Here is a 19406-nt window from a genome sequence, read left to right as displayed (position 1 = left end):
CATCCACAAACAGTAGCATCAACAAAGAACAATACTGATAAAGCAACATAATGCCATAAATATGTTCATAGTTCATAGTCCGTTCATAGACTTGTTGTCAATAAAAACATCCATAATGCCTACAGTAACTCTAAGAAAGTGTCACAGTCTCCCTGAATTCTAAAGTTGTTAAGTGTAACAGCGTGTGATTGGTCACCCTCTCCGTCGTCCTTGAAGAGTTCCTCCGTGCCGAACTTGAGGATGTCGTCCAGCTCCTGCTTGGACATGGAGCCGGCCTTGGAGCCCAGCCCTGGCCGCACCACAAGGTGAGTCAGCATCATCTTCCTCTTGGCCACCTCGGTGATGCGTTCTTCTACGCTGGCGCGCGTCACAAAGCGGTAGATCATCACCTTGTTGGCCTGCCCGATTCGGTGGGCGCGACTGAATGCCTGGTGGGTGGGCAGAGGCAGAAAGTATAAATATTACATTTGACAGTTTGGGTTAGATTCCTAGGGTCTTTATTTTGGTTCCTCGGCATGCCCACATTGGTCACATCAACTCTATCCCTATTATCTTCTTATCTTGTTAACCATTTTCCCTTGATACTAAACAACTGTACATTTATCTTGACGGTTGCATGGCTAGCTTGTGTGGAAGACAGTCAGGGTGTACCTGGATGTCGTTGTGAGGGTTCCAGTCAGAGTCAAAGATGACGACGGTGTCTGCCGTGGCCAGGTTGATGCCCAGACCACCTGCTCTGGTGGACAGCAAGAAACAGAACTGACACGCCCCAGGGGCTGAGGAGAGAGAGAGAGAGAAAGGTGACGGAAAGAATAAGATAAATTTGTATTTCTTTGTATCACCACTGGATTGAATTATTGTCAACACGTCAACAACACCTGATAGCCTACTATGAAAAAAAGCCCAAGGAATCATCAAAGATCTACACCATCCCAACCACAGCCTGTTCAAGATGTTGCCGCATGGAAAGCGGCTACGCAGTCTCAAAGCTACTAGCAACAGACTGCAAAAAAGCTTCTTTCCACAAACAATCAGGCACATGAACAAACTGTCAAAGATGAGAACGGTCCAGAGCTAAACGATCCCACTCGTCCCTTCTCTGCACTATTATGCTCAAGCCTCACCAACGGTACAAAATAGTTACTATGAGGCTGAACTGCACCTACTGTACATAAATATATATATATACATATACTGTGAAGTAGAGCTTAAATCGGGCCTAAAATAGTGAGCCCGGCCCAACCCAGCCCGACAGAATTTCAGCCCGGACCGAGCCCAAGCCCGATACATAATTGACAATTGGAGACCGGCCCAGCCCGAAGACCGACATTCTAAACAACAAGCTTATATGATGCAGACGGCAGCATCCTTTTTTTCCTCATTCAATATTGGTGATTCTTTAAGAACAGTGTCATTCTACCATTTTCCAACTGTCTAATAAAAGACATTGTAGCAAGCACCGTCCTAATTATGGAAGAAAAAAAAACATCCGAGCCTCAATGGAAAACACAGCTGACGGCCGTCGCTAAATCAGGAAGCAGGCGTACAGGCTATTATAGCTACAACATTCACACTACGTCTATAATATTATAGGAAATCCAAAAGTGTCTGTGAATGGTTTCAACGATCTCCTCCGCTCCGCTCTGCCACAGAGAGAAGCACCCACTGGCCAAGCAGCCACCGCCACACACACACACACACACACACACACACACACACACACACACACACACACACACACACACACACACACACACACACACACACACACACACACACACACACACACACGGGAGCACACTCTCAACTGAACGTTGCTCAACTGTCTGAACGTTGCGCAGCAGCGCACATACAGTCACACACGCTCAACTGTGTCAAGTTGCGCCGCAGCGGTGCAGCGCAGCTTACACAGTCACAGAGACATCACGTTACCGTGCTGCGCTTGCCTACCGGATTATAAAAGACCGACCCGACCCAAAGCCCGACATATACGTGACAAATTGAGCCCGGCCCAGCCCGCGCCGCGCCGACCCGTCGGGTCCCGTCGGGCTCGGGCTGAACTTTTAAGCTCTACTGTGAAGTCTTTAATTATACCAACCTGTTGCACATGGAACACACTGTGAAGTTTTTGTTTACAAAATGTTATTGTACAGTAGCTAGTACGGAAAAATGCCATTGGTGTATAAAATATACCAAACGTTATGCACATCTACAGCTGAGGATGCTTTTTTACATTCTTTGCTCTTTTGCCTTTTGCACTCTTCCTTTCCTAAGCCATTATTACTTATATTTTTATCTTAGATGTGTTGTGTTTTTTGTTGTTGTTCTACCACTGCATTGTCTGAAGGAAGCCGGACAAAAATAAGTTTTACTCTTATGTACCTGTACAAAAGATGTAACAATAAAGTACAACCTTGAACCTTGAAGCCTTGATGAATGTGTTGTGAGTCTGTTCTAAAATGAAAAGAGCGACTGTCCTCCACTCTCACCATTGAAGCGGTCGATGGCGTCTTGTCTCAGTGCTCCGGTGATGCTTCCGTCAATCCGCTCATATTTGTAACCCTCGTGGTCTAGGAAGTCCTCCAGCAAGTCCAACATCTTTGTCATCTAAAAGAGCACAGAGAGAAACAGACCAGAGAACATAGAGAGACAGAGAGAGAGAGATGGGGAGACAGAGTGAGAGAGAGAGAGACAAAGAGAGATGAATATAGAAAGAAATAGGAAGAATTTAATTGTAACTTCAACATACACATCCTACTTAATGTATTGTACATCAACTAGAAGTTCGGCCGGCGAACCCTTCGGGTGCTCGCAGCTGATCCAAGGCATTCAAGACGCCGTAGTATTTTGAGGTCACTCGATCCAAACATGCACGCCCGTCATAACTGTCGTTTCAAGCACGTACAGGTCCATTTGGTTCCATGTATTTGCAGGGACGCACGCGGGAAGATTGTGGCAGTTAAAGCATTGCTTCTTTTAGTTTTCTGTGCATGCGATTGTTGTTGCCTCGTTTTCATAAAACCAGTGTGTGAGATAGCAGCGCTACACACACACACACACACACTCACAGTGTGTGTGTGTGTGTGTGTGTGTGTGTGTGTGTGTGTGCTTTCACCTGAGAGAAGATCAGAACTCGGTGTCCCTGCTCCTTCAGTTTCCTCAGCATCTTCTGCAACAGCGTCAACTTCCCAGAGGCCTTGGTGAGGCCTGCCCCCTCATATGCACCACTGGCTGTTTTGGGGGCTTCCTACAAGCACGCACGCACGCACGCACGCACGCACGCACGCACGCACGCACGCACGCACGCACGCACGCACGCACGCACGCACGCACGCACGCACGCACGCACGCACGCACGCACGCACGCACGCACGCACACACGCACACACACACACACACACACACACACACACACACACACACACACACACACACACACGCACACACAGACAGATGGGTAAAATGTTAAACATTGCACCTAAGAATAAATGAACATGATCCAAATATTAATGAGTTATTTAAAGCCTCCTCCCATCATGAGGAATGCACAAAGTCTAGATAAGTCAGAGGCATGTTTTTTTTCCCCTTTGTTCTATCTAGTTTACTATTAGGAGTAGTACCTCATTTCATCAGGAGGTGTCACTATCCATCAGCAATTCAAGAATGTTTTATCCTACAACTCACTAATGTGCAGTAGGTGGAGCTGTAGCGTTCAATTCCCTTTTGATATTATGAGAGGCATTCTTTGAGCATTCCATGGAAAGTCACAGTTTAGGCCAACTGCATTGTGTCAACAGTCTATGCGAGGTTACAGACCAGTACGAATTTTTAACCCCCTCAAGGAACCCTGAGGCATCTTGGACCCCACTTTGGGAACTGTGTGTGCAGTTTATGAGCAAGAGGATAAAGGCCTGTATACAACAAGTCGTTGTCAGGCAATCAGACCATCAATTAGCATCTGTGAGATTGTGTTTGTGAGAGAGAGAGAGAGAGAGAGAGAGAGAGAGAGAGAGAGAGAGAGAGAGAGAGAGAGATGCACATACTTGAATGAAGCAATTGTATGGAACACGCTCACTTCTGGCCAAAGATAGTCACAATCGGTAAGATGTCATCCTTTGTCATCCTACCCAGTATGGTAGATTTATTTCCTCTCGCACAGAACAGTGCCATCAGCTGATTATCAGCTGAAGTCTGCAGTGCAACTTTTTAACTGTTTTCAACACTCCCAATCTGATCTTCCAGTCCCGACATAGTCAGGCGATCTCCTGACAAGACAGCTTGGTGCGTACACAGGCCTTAAGAGAGGTAAAAGAGGATGGACCCTTGTGTGACCATAGAAAAAGGCAGAGGTGGAGGCGGTTTGTTATGGTTAGCATATAGAGACAGAGAAGAAATGGCACTCAGGGATACATAGATGTGTTCATCATTCACTATGGAAGCAGAGAAACATTTGAAGAAGAAAAGGCGTTTGGGTGAGTTGGGTTTTCTTACCAGGGATGCAACAGGGAAGAGGTAGGGGTGGTTGCAACACTTCTTCAGGTCCATCATGATGTTGAGCAGAGAGACCTGGTTGCCCCCGCCCTTTGAGTTGAGCGCCTCAAAGTTCCTGGTTAGGATCAACTTGTAGTACTTCCTGGTTGAAACAAAACAGCTAAATGTTTTTCTTAAGACTACTATTTCTATGCATTTGATGTGTTGATGTTGATGTATTGTAAGTCGCTCTGGATTAAGAGCGTCTGCTAAATGCCTGTAAATTGATATGCACATATTTTTGATGTGCGACACCAGTACGCAGCTACGTATAAACCAGGCCTTACTTCTGCATGGGGCTGAGCTCCACGCGGACGATGAGCTCCGTCTTGGCAGGCATGGTCTTGAAGACGTCGGCCTTCAGCCTCCTCAGCATGTGAGGCCCCAGCAGGTCGTGGAGCTTCTTGATCTGGTCCTCCTTGGAGATGTCGGCGAACTCCTCCAGGAAGCCCTCCAGGTTACTGGACGGTGGGGAAGGAGAGACGAGTGAATCCATTTTTTAATACTTTGCCTATTCAAAAATAGCAGATATGCAAGCTCATAGCGCGGCACCGAGTGCCGCCCTATGTAGATCTGCTATTTTTGAAAAAACATGAACATTTGTGCAAATCTTTGAATATATATATTCTTTTAAAGCAAACATTTTAACACAAATCTTTGCTTCTGGGGGGTCCCTGGAACAAAAGAAAATTAAATGGGGGGGAGGGGGGGGTCTGTGGTCAAATACATATCATTATAAAAGATGTTAAGATTTAGAAGACATTTTTAGGTATTTCTCTCTCTTAATGGGTTAAGATAAATATATTTCCCATCACATACCCAACACACAGATCAAGAAAGAGAGAGAGAGTTGATCCCTACTTGAAGCGGTTGGGTGTGAGGAAGTTGAGCAGGTGAAACAGCTCTTCCAGGTTGTTCTGTAGAGGAGTTCCAGTGAGCAGCAGCTTGTGGTCGATCTTGTAGTCGTTCAAACGCCTGAAGAACTGGAGGTGGAGATGAAACATGCATGTGAATGGGCAGTTGGGTTTGAAGTACGATGTGTCATTCTGTATTTTTGAGCTAATAATTTTTTTTAGACGCTTCTTACAAATACAAAGCACACACAAAACTGCAGTAGTAAAAGATAACAAAGCCTATCCTTCCCAAATACAAATTATTTCCCATTGTGTTTTACGACATTGTGTTTTTTGTTCTGTTTTTTTTTGCATAGTACTGTGTTTTATGTGTCTGAGTTAAAAAAGGACCCCAATTGAAACAGATCAAGCACAAAAGCTTTTTTGAGGTATCCTTTTAGTTGGCCTTGTACCAGTGAAGTGCACTGTCATGAAACTGTACTTTTACCCATGCAAACGTCTAATAAAGTCTTCAATCAATGAGCTCCCAAGCTGCGTGAACTTTGGCAATAACCTGCTCCGATTCCACTCCTCGTGCACACATACAGTACACACCCTTGCTACCTACCTTGGACTGGTTGTTCTTGAGACGGTGGGCCTCGTCCACCACCAGGCAGGCCCAGTCGATGGACTTGAGCGAAGTCTGGTCTATGGTCACCAACTCATAGGAGGTCAGCAGCACGTGGAACTTGATGGGGGCATCTCTCTGCAGGGAATACCCAGAAACATGCAGACCTTTGCAAGACACATTTTGCAGGAGCATGCGAAAGGTTTGTGTGAGTATGCAAACCTTTCATCACAGAATGCTTAAGTATTGGATAAGAAGCACAAAACAATCCTCTTCACCCTCAGCTTGAAGGCCTTCCTTCCTCCCTTGTTGATGGACATATCGTCGTAGCAGAGCTCATTCTCTCTGATGATGGCTCGGCTGTCCTTGTCCCCCGTGTATGTCACCACGTAGAAGTCTGGCGCCCACATTTCAAACTCCCTCTCCCAGTTGATGATGGTGGAAAGTGGGGCGCTGACAAGGAACGGGCCCGTTGTGTGGCCCTGGAGGAGAGAAGAGGAGAGAATGAGTATGGGATTTAGTACGCTGGGTGTACTGTCTGTAACTGAAGTCATGACACACACCACATTTGTGTAAGAGGTCATTGGAGACTCTGACACTTCCCAATGTTTTCTGTGATGAGAGCTCGCCTAACTTAACCCTTTCAGTGCCACATTTTCACCACTAGAGGGCACCCAATGGCCATAGAATCCACCATAGACAAGCGCTGTATATGCACAAGCCGTGCGCAGCCATGACGCGCCTGGACCTTTGTGCATGAACAGGAACAGGATGAAGTTAGCTTGAAGTTAGCTATTGGCTACCAAGCATTTTAGAAGCCCTATTTCCGGCGATTTAGCCATGATTAAACCTTGCACACCTCATGGATATGCATGGAACAGAGAAAATGAGCTCTAAAGATCCTGGATTGCATTGGAGTGGATGGTAAATATCGGCGGCGCGACGCTCTCGCGGGCCGTGTAAACAGATGACGGCAGGCGGCCCGGCTCGAAGAAAAAAAAAAAAAAAAAAAAAAAAAAAAAAAAAAATATATATATATATATATATATATATATATAAATGTAAAAAAAAAAAAAGCCGAACTAGTTCGGGATCGGCACCCTGATAAGGTCCAAATAAAGCCGAACTAGTTCGGGATTGGCACAATAAGAGTTAAAAACAACAGGTTTCATGTTATATAATATTATTGAACTCAAGTCTCCATGGTGTGAGTAATCAATTAAAAAAATTACATTTTGGGGTGAACCACTCCTTTAAAGACAAAGGATCTAATCCACCTATTTGGTAAACATGACATAACAGTCATTTAGCAAATTGTATCTTTCCAAATAGTAACCTTTCCCCATATTTAAGTGTAGTCTTGTCACTGACCCAACTGGTTTGTACTGCTAATGCAATAAATAAATGCATTGATAAAAGCAAAACAACAACAACAAAAGAAAATGTATATCTCCGATGCGTGCTCTTGCCTCTTTGAAGAGCGAGTAGAGGAAGACGATGGTCTGGATGGTCTTGCCCAGGCCCATCTCGTCTGCCAGGATGGTGTCTGTGCCCTGAGCCCAGGAGAACCTCAGCCAGTTGAGACCCTCCAGCTGGTACAGGTGCAGGGTCCCGCCTGTCGACGTCACAAAGTCAGGTTGCTCCTCGTACTTTATCGTAGGCTGGATGGAGAGAATGTTAACGGTACATTGTGTTGTTATTAGTGTGGTTGCTGATAGGCAACCAGACCATTGTTCTTGGCCATTTTTTTGGGGGGCTTTTTATGCCTTTATTTTGATAGGCAAAGGTCGTCCGGATCGGGAATCGAACCGGCGACGCCAGCAGGCATCATAGCCTAGTATGTGGTATGCGCCTTGACCACTAGGCCAGCGTTCTTGGCCATTTCTATTCTGTTCACGCCTTCAGGGTAAACCTTTTTTCTTTCAACTCTTCAGTAACCCCCAAAGTCTATTGAGTTCAATGGAAAACCAATGGTTTTCTGTCCCTTTTCTGATTGCACAATATAATGTCCAATCAGACAGTATCAGTCATGCTTCACGTGACATCACAATATGTAATATAAATGGTAAGACGGAATTCATTTACTAGCGGATTCCTCGCCACTCACGTCAGTGCAGCCACACTTGCAATTTCCCAGAATTGCACCTTTCTAGTTATCAGTTATAGTTGCAGCATTTGCCCACTTCTGCAAATAGTAGCAGCAGCAGCCCCAGCAGCAGCAGCAGCATTTTTCTAACCATATGCTGGCAAACACCAAGAGGAACAGTAGCTAACGTGAACAGTTGACTAAACCAATAGTGGTTTAATGGAGAATTGGTAACCAAATGGACCCTTCTAGATCTTTAACTCTTGTTTTCATTTTACGCTGTCAATAGTTAAATCATTGATAAACATTTGCATTACTACATTTACAAGAAGTCTACACAATTAGAGAATGTAGAAGAATTGTTATTTTGATCGTTTGCCCGCTAAGTCTGACATCCTTTTGTAGGCAGAGGAGAACTTCTGGTGCCAAATGGCACCAGTGTCCGTGAATCTTTTTACTAAAAGCAAATTTTTCTTCTCTTTCTTGTTGACAAGAAAGTGGTAGAATTATACTTTAGTCGTTATTTTTGTCTCAGATCTGTTGAAATAGCGAGGGACACAGCAATGCCCATATTGACAATAAATCTGCTTGGGGGTCTGACTACAAAATGATGTCACGGCTTAAAAGCCCCAAGGTACCACATCAATACAGCATGGAATTGAGGACGGAAACTGGGTCTGCGAGGCAAAATCTCATCAAATGGTGGTCCGTGGCTTAAATGCTGAATAAGTAATGGACCTTGACGTGAAAGAAAAGGTTGAAATCCACTGGACTAAACAATGAGTCTGTGATAACTCACATCGTTGACAGGTGAGCCGAGGCCGTCGTCGTCACCCTCCTGGATCCTGTTCCTCAACTTTCTGGGTTTGTCTGGGCCCTCTTTCAACACCTCTTCCCTGTCACACAGCAGTATACAACCAATGAAATGATGATTCATGATCCATGACTCTTACTTACCCTTTGGACCCCTCAAGAACGAGATGCTGCATCTCAAGGGGACAATCACACCCGTGTGAAGTGAGCGGTGTTGTTGATGATGATAATGATAGACCCACATGACGTGGCATTGTGTGTATGTGTACCGTAGTTTGTGTAGTTATGACCCCAACCACCAGTGCCCATGGGAAAAGCCCTTGGAAAACTTACGTCAAACATACGTCATCAAATGGGAAAACCCTTGGAAAAACACATGGTGAAAAACACAAAGCCACATATTTGGAGCGGTTAGCGCCGCTCAAAAACAGGAAAGCAATTAAATGAAACTATTCCTCTACTCTGCCATATGGTACAACTGTATATCTGTTGGCAAAACATTACACAGCATATTCAGATTTTTCATTATAATTAGTGTGGTTGCCCAACAGGGCAACACATTATAGTCCTAGGGAATCTTTATAGACTTCTAGGGTAACTTTTCCGATGATGGGAAACTTAATTTATTACTAGGGTAACTTTTCCGCTGCCATTGGAAATGGCAGGGATAGGGAATCAATAGGGAAACTTTATTTATTACTAGGGTAACTTTTCTGCTGCCATTGGAAATGGCAGGGATAGGGAATCAATAGGGAATCAATGGGAGTGGGAATCAGTAGGGAATCAATGGGAATGGGAATCAATAGGGAATCAATTGGTCGAGCTTCACATGACAGTTAGCATGACATAACCTCTCACAAACTGTAGAATATAGTCAACAACCGTCAGCAACCACACTCGCAAATTCCAATTGCATCTTTCTGGTGTATAATTTACTATAGGAGTTAGCAATGGCACCAATGGCAGCACCAATTTCCTTCCAAAACAATTTGACATTAACCACCTCCAACCACAGAATGGACAGACCACCCATGTGGTGGACTGGCCATGGCGGGCCGTACCTGTGTCTCCAGTAGTTGGCCTTAAAGACTGCAAAGTCAGGCATGTCCAGGTCATCTCTCTCCCAGGTACACTGGTCATAGGTCAGGTCTCTCCACTTGACCAAGTGGTGGTACATCCCCTTTTTATCCATGCTGTGATTAATAATCCGATGGATCATCATCCACTCTGGCTTGATGCCGTATTTGTAGTACTTTTCCTCCAAGATGGCGTACTGTGGGTCCTTTGCGCGCCTCTTCTCCGCGCACTTCCCTATACTGCCGTCCTCCTCTCCCCCCGAGCCGTAGTCCAGGGACGGGGGCTCGTCCATGTCCGTCTTCCGCTGGTAGTTGCGGTACATCACAGAGTGGAATATCTCCAGCTGGGGTGGGGGGGGGGGGGGGGGGGGGACAGAAAGAGGTTGGATTTAATATCAGACAGTATGCTTCACCTGAAATACAAACACAGTTGTGTATTGGTGTTGTCTATGTTGGAGTAAAATCACTTAAATAAACTTAAATTGACCGGGGTCCCCAGGGTCTGCCTCCTTTTTTCCTTCGTCACCAAATCTTTTCACCAAAAGATAGCCGATATACTGTACAAGCTCACAGATGCGCTAGCTTGTAGATTTTTGTTGAATGTTTGCCTATTATTATGAGAGGCGCTAGGGTTCAAGTGGCTTATTTATGCTTTGAGTTGCCTTTGTGTGTGAAATGTGCAACACAGATAAGCTTGCCGTGCCTCAAATCTACTGTCTAGCTCTTTCCTTCCTAGTATAGAGATTAGCGTGTAAAACAATGTGTATCCATGTTTTAAAAAGTGCTGCATAAAGGTTATAATGAATATAATTTAGGTTAGAGCAGTGGTTGTTATGAAAAGGGTCCATTATTGACTCTGCATTTGAGCCTTCGTACCACCATTTTGATTTAGTCTCTCAGAGTCAGACCCAAGACTTTTTGGGCATATTTTGTAATCGTTGGATACGATTCTGTCCACAACTTCATGCTGTACTGATGTAGTACCATAGGAGATATAACAGGCAAACGTTGATCAAAATAAAAAGGATTTAATCAACTAATATGCTTAACAATAATTTTACGCTCTTGAGAGTTTAAAGATTCATAAGGGTCCATTTGGTTACCAACTCTCGGTTATTTAGCTGGGGACCACCTGGAATCCGCTCAAGGACCACTGGTTGAGAACCGCTGGGTTAGAGCAGTGGTTCTCAACCTGTGGGTCGGGACCACCAGGGAGGTCCCCAAATTATTTTGGGGGGTCCCCAGATGATTAACTTAATGTTTATCATCAATGTATCATCAATGTTTTCTCACTCAACAGTAAACAAACCAACATAAAGTTTAAGTGTATGGAGGGTATATGCACGTAAAAAAAGGAACAATCTAAGGACTTTTTAATACCTGTAAAATAACAAATTAAACCTTGGCCAAATTGTCTAATATTAGAGGCAGAAATTGTGATTTTCACAATAGAACTGTGTTATACAAAATGTAATGCCTCAACTCTTAGTGCTCGTCAGGGTGGGGGGGTCCCTAGTTCAAATATGATTATTTTGGGGGTCGTGGCCTGAAATGATTGAGAACCGCTGGATTAGAGGTATGCATTTGTTATTGTTATGCCTTACCTGTAGTTCAGTGATCCAAGTGCAGTGCCAGTAGGACTGGGCTGTCAGCTTGACAAAGAACTCCCGCTCGGGTCTGCCCTTCATAGGGGGCGGGGGTGGGGCGTCCGGTGGGGCGTCCGGTGGAGGAGGCACGGGGATGGGAGCCGGAGGCTCCCCCCATCGCCAGTGGAGAATCTTCTGGACGCGCCCGTTGATTTGTGGACACTGGGGAGGTTATGAGGTCAATATTATTGTCAGAAGTGTTAAAATCACAAAAATCTCAGTTACAAAATTACTTTTGTCTTTTCAAAAATAGCAGATCTACAAGCTCGCAGCGCGGCACTTGGTGCCGCTCTGTGAGCTTGTAGATGTGCTATTTTTCAATAGTTAAAGCTGTACTGTGGAAGCTGCTCAACTAGTGGTCAGTAGCGGTATTGCTTTTTTCGGCCGGAGTCGCCGCGGACCCCCGCGGCCGTCGCGAGCACCTCCGCCTCGCCGATACGATTCCGTAGAGCTGTCTCCCATCATTTTTAGACCAGGATTGAGGGAGTAGCAAGCAAGATTCCTTCACCAATGTAAACACAGTTGCTGAGGGAAGCTACTTCCTTTAGAGACAGCAAGACTCGCTGTGATTGGCCGGTGGTGTATGATCGGCGCTGTGATTGGCCGGTAGTGTATCATGTGGGAGATGACATCATTTTGCCGGGAAATTCTCCCCCCCTCACAACTCATAGAAAACATATAAAGAGAAGGCTTCAGAAGCTGAAAATAACAGAGTGGGGGTTCTAAAACTTTAGCGATTTAACAGTTAGGACAATTTTAAGATTTGTTTTATAAAAAAAGTTACATGGTATAACTTTAAAGTATAAAATAATTAAGGCCCTTCCACCTTGGGCCCTAGTAACTCAGTCCCACTCCCCCCCCCCTTGCAAGACAGGACAGGACAGGAATGACTAACCGTGCATCGTGGACACAGCCACTCTCCGTTGGGGATCTCAGGCAGCGGTGGGTTGAGACAGTGGATGTGGTAGGACGACGTACAGGTGTCGCAGCATAACAGTTCCCCTCCGTCTTTACACACTCGACAGAACTCCATGTGGTCGTCCTCCTCCTCCTCGGCCCCTGGCAGGATCCCAGCCGCCACCGCCTCTGGTATCACTCTGTCCTCACATTCCTCCTCGAAGTCCTCAAAGTCCTCATCCTTCGCCTCCCACTGGATGCCCTCCTTCTCCTAGGAGAGGAAGGAAGGAAGGTAACATCTATTCTAGCTAATAAGTACACCTCTCTTAACTCATTTGCTGCTATGGCCGAGGAGCCCGAAAAAATCCCGCTGTACGGCCCTGCCATGCCCGAGGAACCCGAGAATTTCCCGTTTAAAAAAAAAAAAAAAAAAAAATGTAACCCCCAAAAATGTAGTAGGCATGATAGCAATTGCGAAATTGCATGTTTAACCCCCATAGCAACTCCATATTTCAAACATGGCAGCCATCTTTGTTTACATTTTAGGAAAACATAATGGCTGCTATCTCATGAATGCCTGAACGGATTTCCATTCAGATTTTTTTGTTTGAAAGCTGTGAGCAATGTGGACACACGTGGTGCATTATCTAGGCATGGATGTGCATGATCCGTGCACTATGAATTACATGGAAGTCTATGGAGACAGGGGCATATGAGAGTACGAAGGTATTGTTAAATGGCAGCAAATGAGTTAATGAAAGTTACTGAATGGGTGAATCCTATACAAAATATACAACATATACTAGAGGTTTGAGCCGCTACAGAGCCCTCACACCTACGTTGCACCACTGATCCGATAGTTTTTAAATAATCTATTATTGATTAGTTAGATTAACTGTTGCACCCCTAATCCAACACTACCTGACTTGCTTTCAGCCTACTCATGTTTGCTGCATCGCACGATAAAATGACGCAGTAGAAGCAAAACAACAAAAAAACATTCCTTGTAAAAGCTCTTGAATGTGGTGTCATCATCTTTAATGTGGTAAACCCAACTACTCAAAGCACCTGCTAAACATAATGTGAGATGTGAGAACAAAGCAAAATCACACAAAACCAATAACATATCAATCAATCAATCAATCAATCAATCAATCAATAAACCACCATCACGACTTTCACACCGGTTGTACCACTCACACAGTGGGGGCAGCTCCACTTGCCCTCGGGGGCCTTGTCCAGCTCAGGTTCCAGGCAGACGAGGTGGTAGGCTCTGGGACAGGTGTCACAGAGGATGATCTCACCGCCCTGCTGGCACACTTCGCAGTAGTCCTGGTGGTCTGTCTCATAGCCGTCCTCCTCACCTCCTGCCGCTGGGGGGGACAGAAAGACAGACAGTCACCAAAAGACATTGAGTAAGGATTTGAATGCATCTATTCCAGCAGAGTGACAGCATTTATCATCCTGAAAAAACAATGACACAAACTTTAAAACTAAAAAAATCCGTTCTCCGCTAAAAGGGGACTTTATTTTATAATCTCCGGCACCGTTGGCCCGGTTGCTGCCAAAATGAGCACACACACTCCCTGGATGCCAATTCAGAACCTCTGCCCCACATTTGTCAAATGGCCCTGTTCTAGCGCCGATGTTTGCAAAAAAAGATTCTGTACACTACTCCTACAGATTTTGTCCAAAAATCACGCAAATCGGTAGACAGTATCTCTACAGTCATGTGATCGACACGGATCTGTCTAATTGTCCATATTCCATCCTGATTGGCTGATATTGGCTTTCAAAGTTTGTAAGATTGGTCCATTTTGGACAAAATGCCTCAAATCACAAACGCAGAGTGCAATTATCACGAAATCGCGCACACACGTTCCCACTAGGACGAGGAAGAAATGCCACTTCAATTTTTTTAAATCAGCCTCATGGTGGCGCTATAACAGGCCAATTTGTGGTTTTACCTATAACTCCACCGATCAGTTTCAAACTTTGTAAGCGCACTCCCTATAGGCCAAGGGAAAAAAAATCCTTGCATTTTTCACATCAGTCTTTTATAGCGCCACCAGGAGGCCGACTTATGTAAGACACATTTTTGGATATTACTCCTTCAGATTTTACCCACAATTAACACAAATCAGTACACAGTATCTCTACAGTCATATGATCAAGACGGATCTGTCCCATATTAAATATTCCATCCTGATTGGCTAAGATTGGCCTCCAAACTTTGCAGGATTGATCCGTTTCGAACAAAATGCCTCAAATCAAACACAGCGTGCAATTGTAATGAAATTGAGCACGCACATTCGCAAAAGGCAAAGGAAGAAATTACACTACAAAATGTTCAAATCAGCCTCATGGTGGCGCCATGAAAGGTCTAAGATTGGTGAAGAACACATGCCACCCTTTTTACATTTGCCTATTATAGCACCACCAGGACGCGTGGCCTGGTGGAGACATGTGCTCGGAAGAGCACTTCTTCTAGTTGATACTGAAACTACACCACTATACTGAAAATAAAACATAACCTCTCACAAACTGAGAAGGGACATGAAGAGCAGAGAGAAGGAAGGACTCATAGGTCTCTAGCTAAAATCGAACCAACAGTGTGTGGCACTAACAAACTCTATCTACTCAGTTACTATAATAACAATAATATTTTTGGCACTGAAATCGAACTAACAGTGTGTGGCACTAATAAACTCTATCTACACAGTAACTATAATAATAATAATATTCTTGGCACTGAAATCGAACCAACAGTGTGTGGCACTAATAAACTCTACTCTACTCAGTTACTACAATAATAATAATATGTTTTTGCACATAAAGTCTATTCCTTCCTTTTTGCCAAATGCCTGTATTGTGAGTTTCATGTACCTTTTCCCTCCTCCTCTTTTAAGCTCTGTAGATCTGAATTCCATTTCAGTTTAACTGAACATTTATATTCTACTATTATCCGGTCAGTTACTGGCATGCAGCATGTGACATATTAAGCCACATTTACTTTTCTTCTTCTTCTTGGCAGGCCGTCCTACGCCTCGCTTGTTCTTCTTCGCTCGTCCGGAGCTGTCCGAACGAACTGAGGAGCTGTGGACGCTGGAGTTCTCCAGCTCGGATTCATCCTCATCTACATCCTCACTCTGGAAGAGAGTGGGAGGAGAAAGAGAAAAAAAAGTGAAAAAAGGTGGGGAAAACTAGTCGATATAGGACCAAATAGACAGAGCCAAGTTGAGAACACAGAATACAGTAACAGATAGAAGACTTTCCATTCACAATTTATCCAGCAATCCATTCACCCATCCATCCAACCACACATTCATCCATCCAGCTACACTGCCATCCATTCATCTATCCCTCCATCCAGCCAACTGACCGTGCATCCATCCTTTCATCCATCCAAACATCTCTCCTACCATATATACATACACAATGTGAACACTTGATGAATTAAATACACTAGCCCTTACCCGTTCAAAGATATGAGCTCCGAAATGATGTGCAGTGTGTGGATTATGGGATGTGCACTGTGCACACAGTATATGAGGGATGGAAAGTAACTTTAACTGGTGCTTGCATGCTAATATGTAGGAGCATCAATGTAAGAAATACCCGTTCCATTTAACAGCTACAGAGATACTGTGTACCGATCTGCATGATTTTGGACAACATCTGTAACAGGGCCAGAACCCCCCCCCCCCCCCCCCCCCCCGCCCGCCTGCCCGCCTGCCCGCCTGCACACACACACACTCCCCCCCCCCCCCCCCCCCCGTGTGTGTGTGTGTGTGTGTGTGGGTTTGTGTGTGATTGTGCATGGCCTGAACAACAGCGCCCCTCCCTTAACATGTGAGGTCACAAAAGGTACTGTAGGCTAAATAGATATAGATACACCATAAAAATGCTATTATACAGCATACGATTTGTGAAAGTGACAAACGGGCTTCACAGTTATGTCAGGTGTGTTCATATGCTGGTGGTGATGCGATTTCAGATCAATTGCTCCAGCCACTGAGGAGAAACGCCGAGACAGACAGACAGACAGACAGACACTCACTCACTCACTCACTCAGACATTCGCAAAATTATAGTATAGATAGGACCAAAATGGAAACAAGCCCTCTGGCCTTTTTGTGTTATTCTTTTAGCATTGTTGTATAACTGTCTCCCACTGTACTTTTTGCAAACTGTTAATAAAGTATTCAATCAATCAATCAAACGTACTGAACAGCTCTTCTTTCTCTTGGCACCTATGGCTGCCAGCTTGATACGGATGGGGGCCATCTTCTTGGCCTTGGCTGGAGCTGCAGTCTTTTTCTTGTCTTGGACACGAGGACTACGCTTCTTCTTATAACCTGGCCCTGGGAAGACAGAGAGAAAGAAAACTCTGGAAAGGATTCATCTCTCTATCTTTCACCATTCCTGTATCCTGATCAGAAGAAGAATAACAAACTGCACATTACATTCTTCTAACAGCATTCTAGCTTTATTTAACATGCTTACGGTCAAGAGGTGAAAAGAGGAAGCAGGAAGAAAGAAAAAGCAGAGATTCATTCTCCAAGTGTCCAGGGGTCCTTGGGGGGGTTCCAGGGAGTCCCCAGCAAAATGTGTTAAGCATAGCATGAAAATCAGTTACTTTAGCCTTACTTTCATTATTTGAAAATAGCCAAACTATAAGCTCACAACACGTCGCAATGCAACGTGTTGTGAGCTTATACTGTAGATATGCTATTTGAAAAAAGATCTTTAAAACAATTTTAAGAATATCTTGGAAACATTTTAACAACACAAATCTTGTATGGGGGTCCCTGGCACAAAATATTTTCATATCAGGGTCATACATACTGTACATTAATTTGGTGGTCCTTGACCTAAAGACTGGAGAACCACTGAGATAAAAGCACTAAGGGAAGGAGGGTGTTGTGCCACTGACCTTTGCCCTCTTTAGTCTTGGCTTTGCGAAGCGGAGGCGGCTGCGGAGGTGGTTCTGGGGAGGCGGTTGCCGCGGAGACCTGCTCTGCAACAGCGATGGCGGCCGCGGCTGCAGCCGCTGCCACGGCCGCACCGTTGCCTTTGAAGGGGTTGTTGGAGCTGAACTCCCTCCACTTGGCGCCCAGGATGGTCATCATCTTCGACATGGGGATTTTGGGGTTTTTCTTAGCGATCATGGGCCTGGTAGAGAGAGGTTAGTCTAAACCTTTCCCCCCAACTTCAGTCACATTTATGGCAACACAATGACACGTGGAGGCAATGGTTGGCCATGGTGCAGAGTGGAAAGACAAACGTTTCACATTGATTGCCGGAAGGGAGGTGTGGTGTGGCATGGCTCTCACCCAAAAAACTGTTTAATGGTCATTATATCATGATTACCATTAAACTTTGTGGTATTATTTGTAATATTAGCAGTCATAAGAGGCAAATTGTGCATTAAGGGTATATTATTGTATGAGTGATACCTCATGAACTGGCTGAAGGCCTTGTAGTTGGTGAGTTCCCTGTAGTCCTCCTCGGTGAAGGTATGGTCAACATCCTCCAGACCCCACTCATTGGCCAGCTGGGCTGATGTCTTCTGCTCTATGGGTTGCTGAGAAGAAACAGCAGATCAGGGACTCACATTGTACACATCAAGTATTTTACTTTTGCCACTAAAGTTCTCCTAAATAGCACTAAATCGTACCAGAGTTCTCTCTTAAAACAGCTGAAATCTTGAGTGTTGTTGACCTCGTTGCTATGGATGATGTTTTTAACTTTCTTTTTCATGAACACACTTACTACGCCCACAGTGACTGGTTTATAGGGGACTGGTCTGTGTCAAGCTACAGTATGTACTGTATAACTCCTAGGTCTGTGTCGGTGAAGTCATCACAAAAATACAATAGCAGGAGTTACAAATCCTGTGCCATATTCAAGTTTTAATAATTATTAATTGTTCCACACTTGATTCACACATGAAACCAAATACTACACATATACTCTCAGTTATATGTTCGGCTCTAAACATCTATGTTAGGAAAAATGCAAAAATAGTAAAACCGATAAAAAGAATTACATTATTAAAGGTAGGCTACATTTGAAGTTGGAATAACTCTACAAGCTAAGAACAAAGCATGAGAACAAATTTGGTTTAACATAAAACATGAAGAAAAAATATGAAGAATGAATTCATACAAACATCTATTACCATTATTCCATTTAAACTAGGTTACACTCTGCAACAATGTTTTATTCATAAATAGGCCAGTTAGGAGCTACTTTTAGCCTTAAGATGTTTCGTGAATACAGTCCCAGATTACTCAAACCACTGACCAGATAATTCCATTTATAGGCCTCTACTTTGGATGTTTATCATTTTGATAAACCTGCTTGCTTTGCTTTGACACCAAAAGATTTACACTCTATTTTGCTTTGACCCGGTTTGCATTCACCAGGATAATTAAGTGGTTTTGTTCATGTTTCTTTCCTTTCTTGTACCTTTGTTGTTTCCTCCTGGCTGCTGTCCCTGTCGCCATCATCTTTTTTCTTCTTCTTGGTTTTCTTCTCCTTCTTCTCCTTGTGCTTCTTCTTTTTCTTCTTCTCGCCAGATCCATAGTCGCTGGCTGCGCTGTCTGAGTTCTCGCCATAGTCTCTGTCTCTGTCTGAGTCTCTCTCTACATCACTGTCCTGAAGAAGTGGAGCGAGGAGGTGGTAGAGGAAAAGGAGCGAGGAAAAGGAGGAGAGGGAGTGAGAGGATGAGACGTGAAAAACAATGACGATTCAAGGACCCCCATAACTTTGAGGGTATACAAATGGAAACGAATGGACCAGTAAGGATCCATTTGGTTGCATTTGCATACTCTAAGTATTGTGAAAAGGGGGCAGACCTCCATTCAGAAACACCCCCACTGAGGTTAGGGT

General features: G+C 44.4%; 1 protein-coding gene across 1 annotated transcript in view; it reads right to left on the bottom strand.

Moving 5' to 3' along the window:
- The window catches only part of chd3 (chromodomain helicase DNA binding protein 3), a gene marked incomplete at its 3' end in the record, with an annotated part of 45827 nt that overhangs the window by 22519 nt on the left and 3902 nt on the right, over positions 1-19406 (bottom strand). The window contains exons 3-22 of the mRNA XM_080741821.1: positions 18984-19172; positions 17969-18096; positions 17446-17684; positions 16737-16873; positions 15487-15658; positions 13710-13882; positions 12508-12780; positions 11571-11774; positions 9952-10310; positions 8877-8973; positions 7461-7652; positions 6270-6473; positions 5992-6129; positions 5392-5513; positions 4818-4991; positions 4492-4633; positions 3116-3247; positions 2490-2607; positions 652-776; positions 197-428 (exon numbers count right to left, since the gene is read on the bottom strand). Coding sequence (XP_080597947.1) covers positions 197-428; positions 652-776; positions 2490-2607; positions 3116-3247; positions 4492-4633; positions 4818-4991; positions 5392-5513; positions 5992-6129; positions 6270-6473; positions 7461-7652; positions 8877-8973; positions 9952-10310; positions 11571-11774; positions 12508-12780; positions 13710-13882; positions 15487-15658; positions 16737-16873; positions 17446-17684; positions 17969-18096; positions 18984-19172 — 3550 coding nt within the window. The remainder of the gene's footprint in view (positions 1-196; positions 429-651; positions 777-2489; positions 2608-3115; positions 3248-4491; positions 4634-4817; positions 4992-5391; positions 5514-5991; positions 6130-6269; positions 6474-7460; positions 7653-8876; positions 8974-9951; positions 10311-11570; positions 11775-12507; positions 12781-13709; positions 13883-15486; positions 15659-16736; positions 16874-17445; positions 17685-17968; positions 18097-18983; positions 19173-19406) is intronic.

Source organism: Nannobrachium achirus, assembly GCF_963921795.1.
Source record: "Nannobrachium achirus genome assembly, chromosome: 14".
In the NCBI taxonomy this organism is placed as follows: Eukaryota; Metazoa; Chordata; class Actinopteri; order Myctophiformes; family Myctophidae; genus Nannobrachium; species Nannobrachium achirus.
The sequence above is the reverse complement of the archived record's forward strand: the minus strand, read 5'-3'. Positions and strand labels throughout refer to the sequence as shown.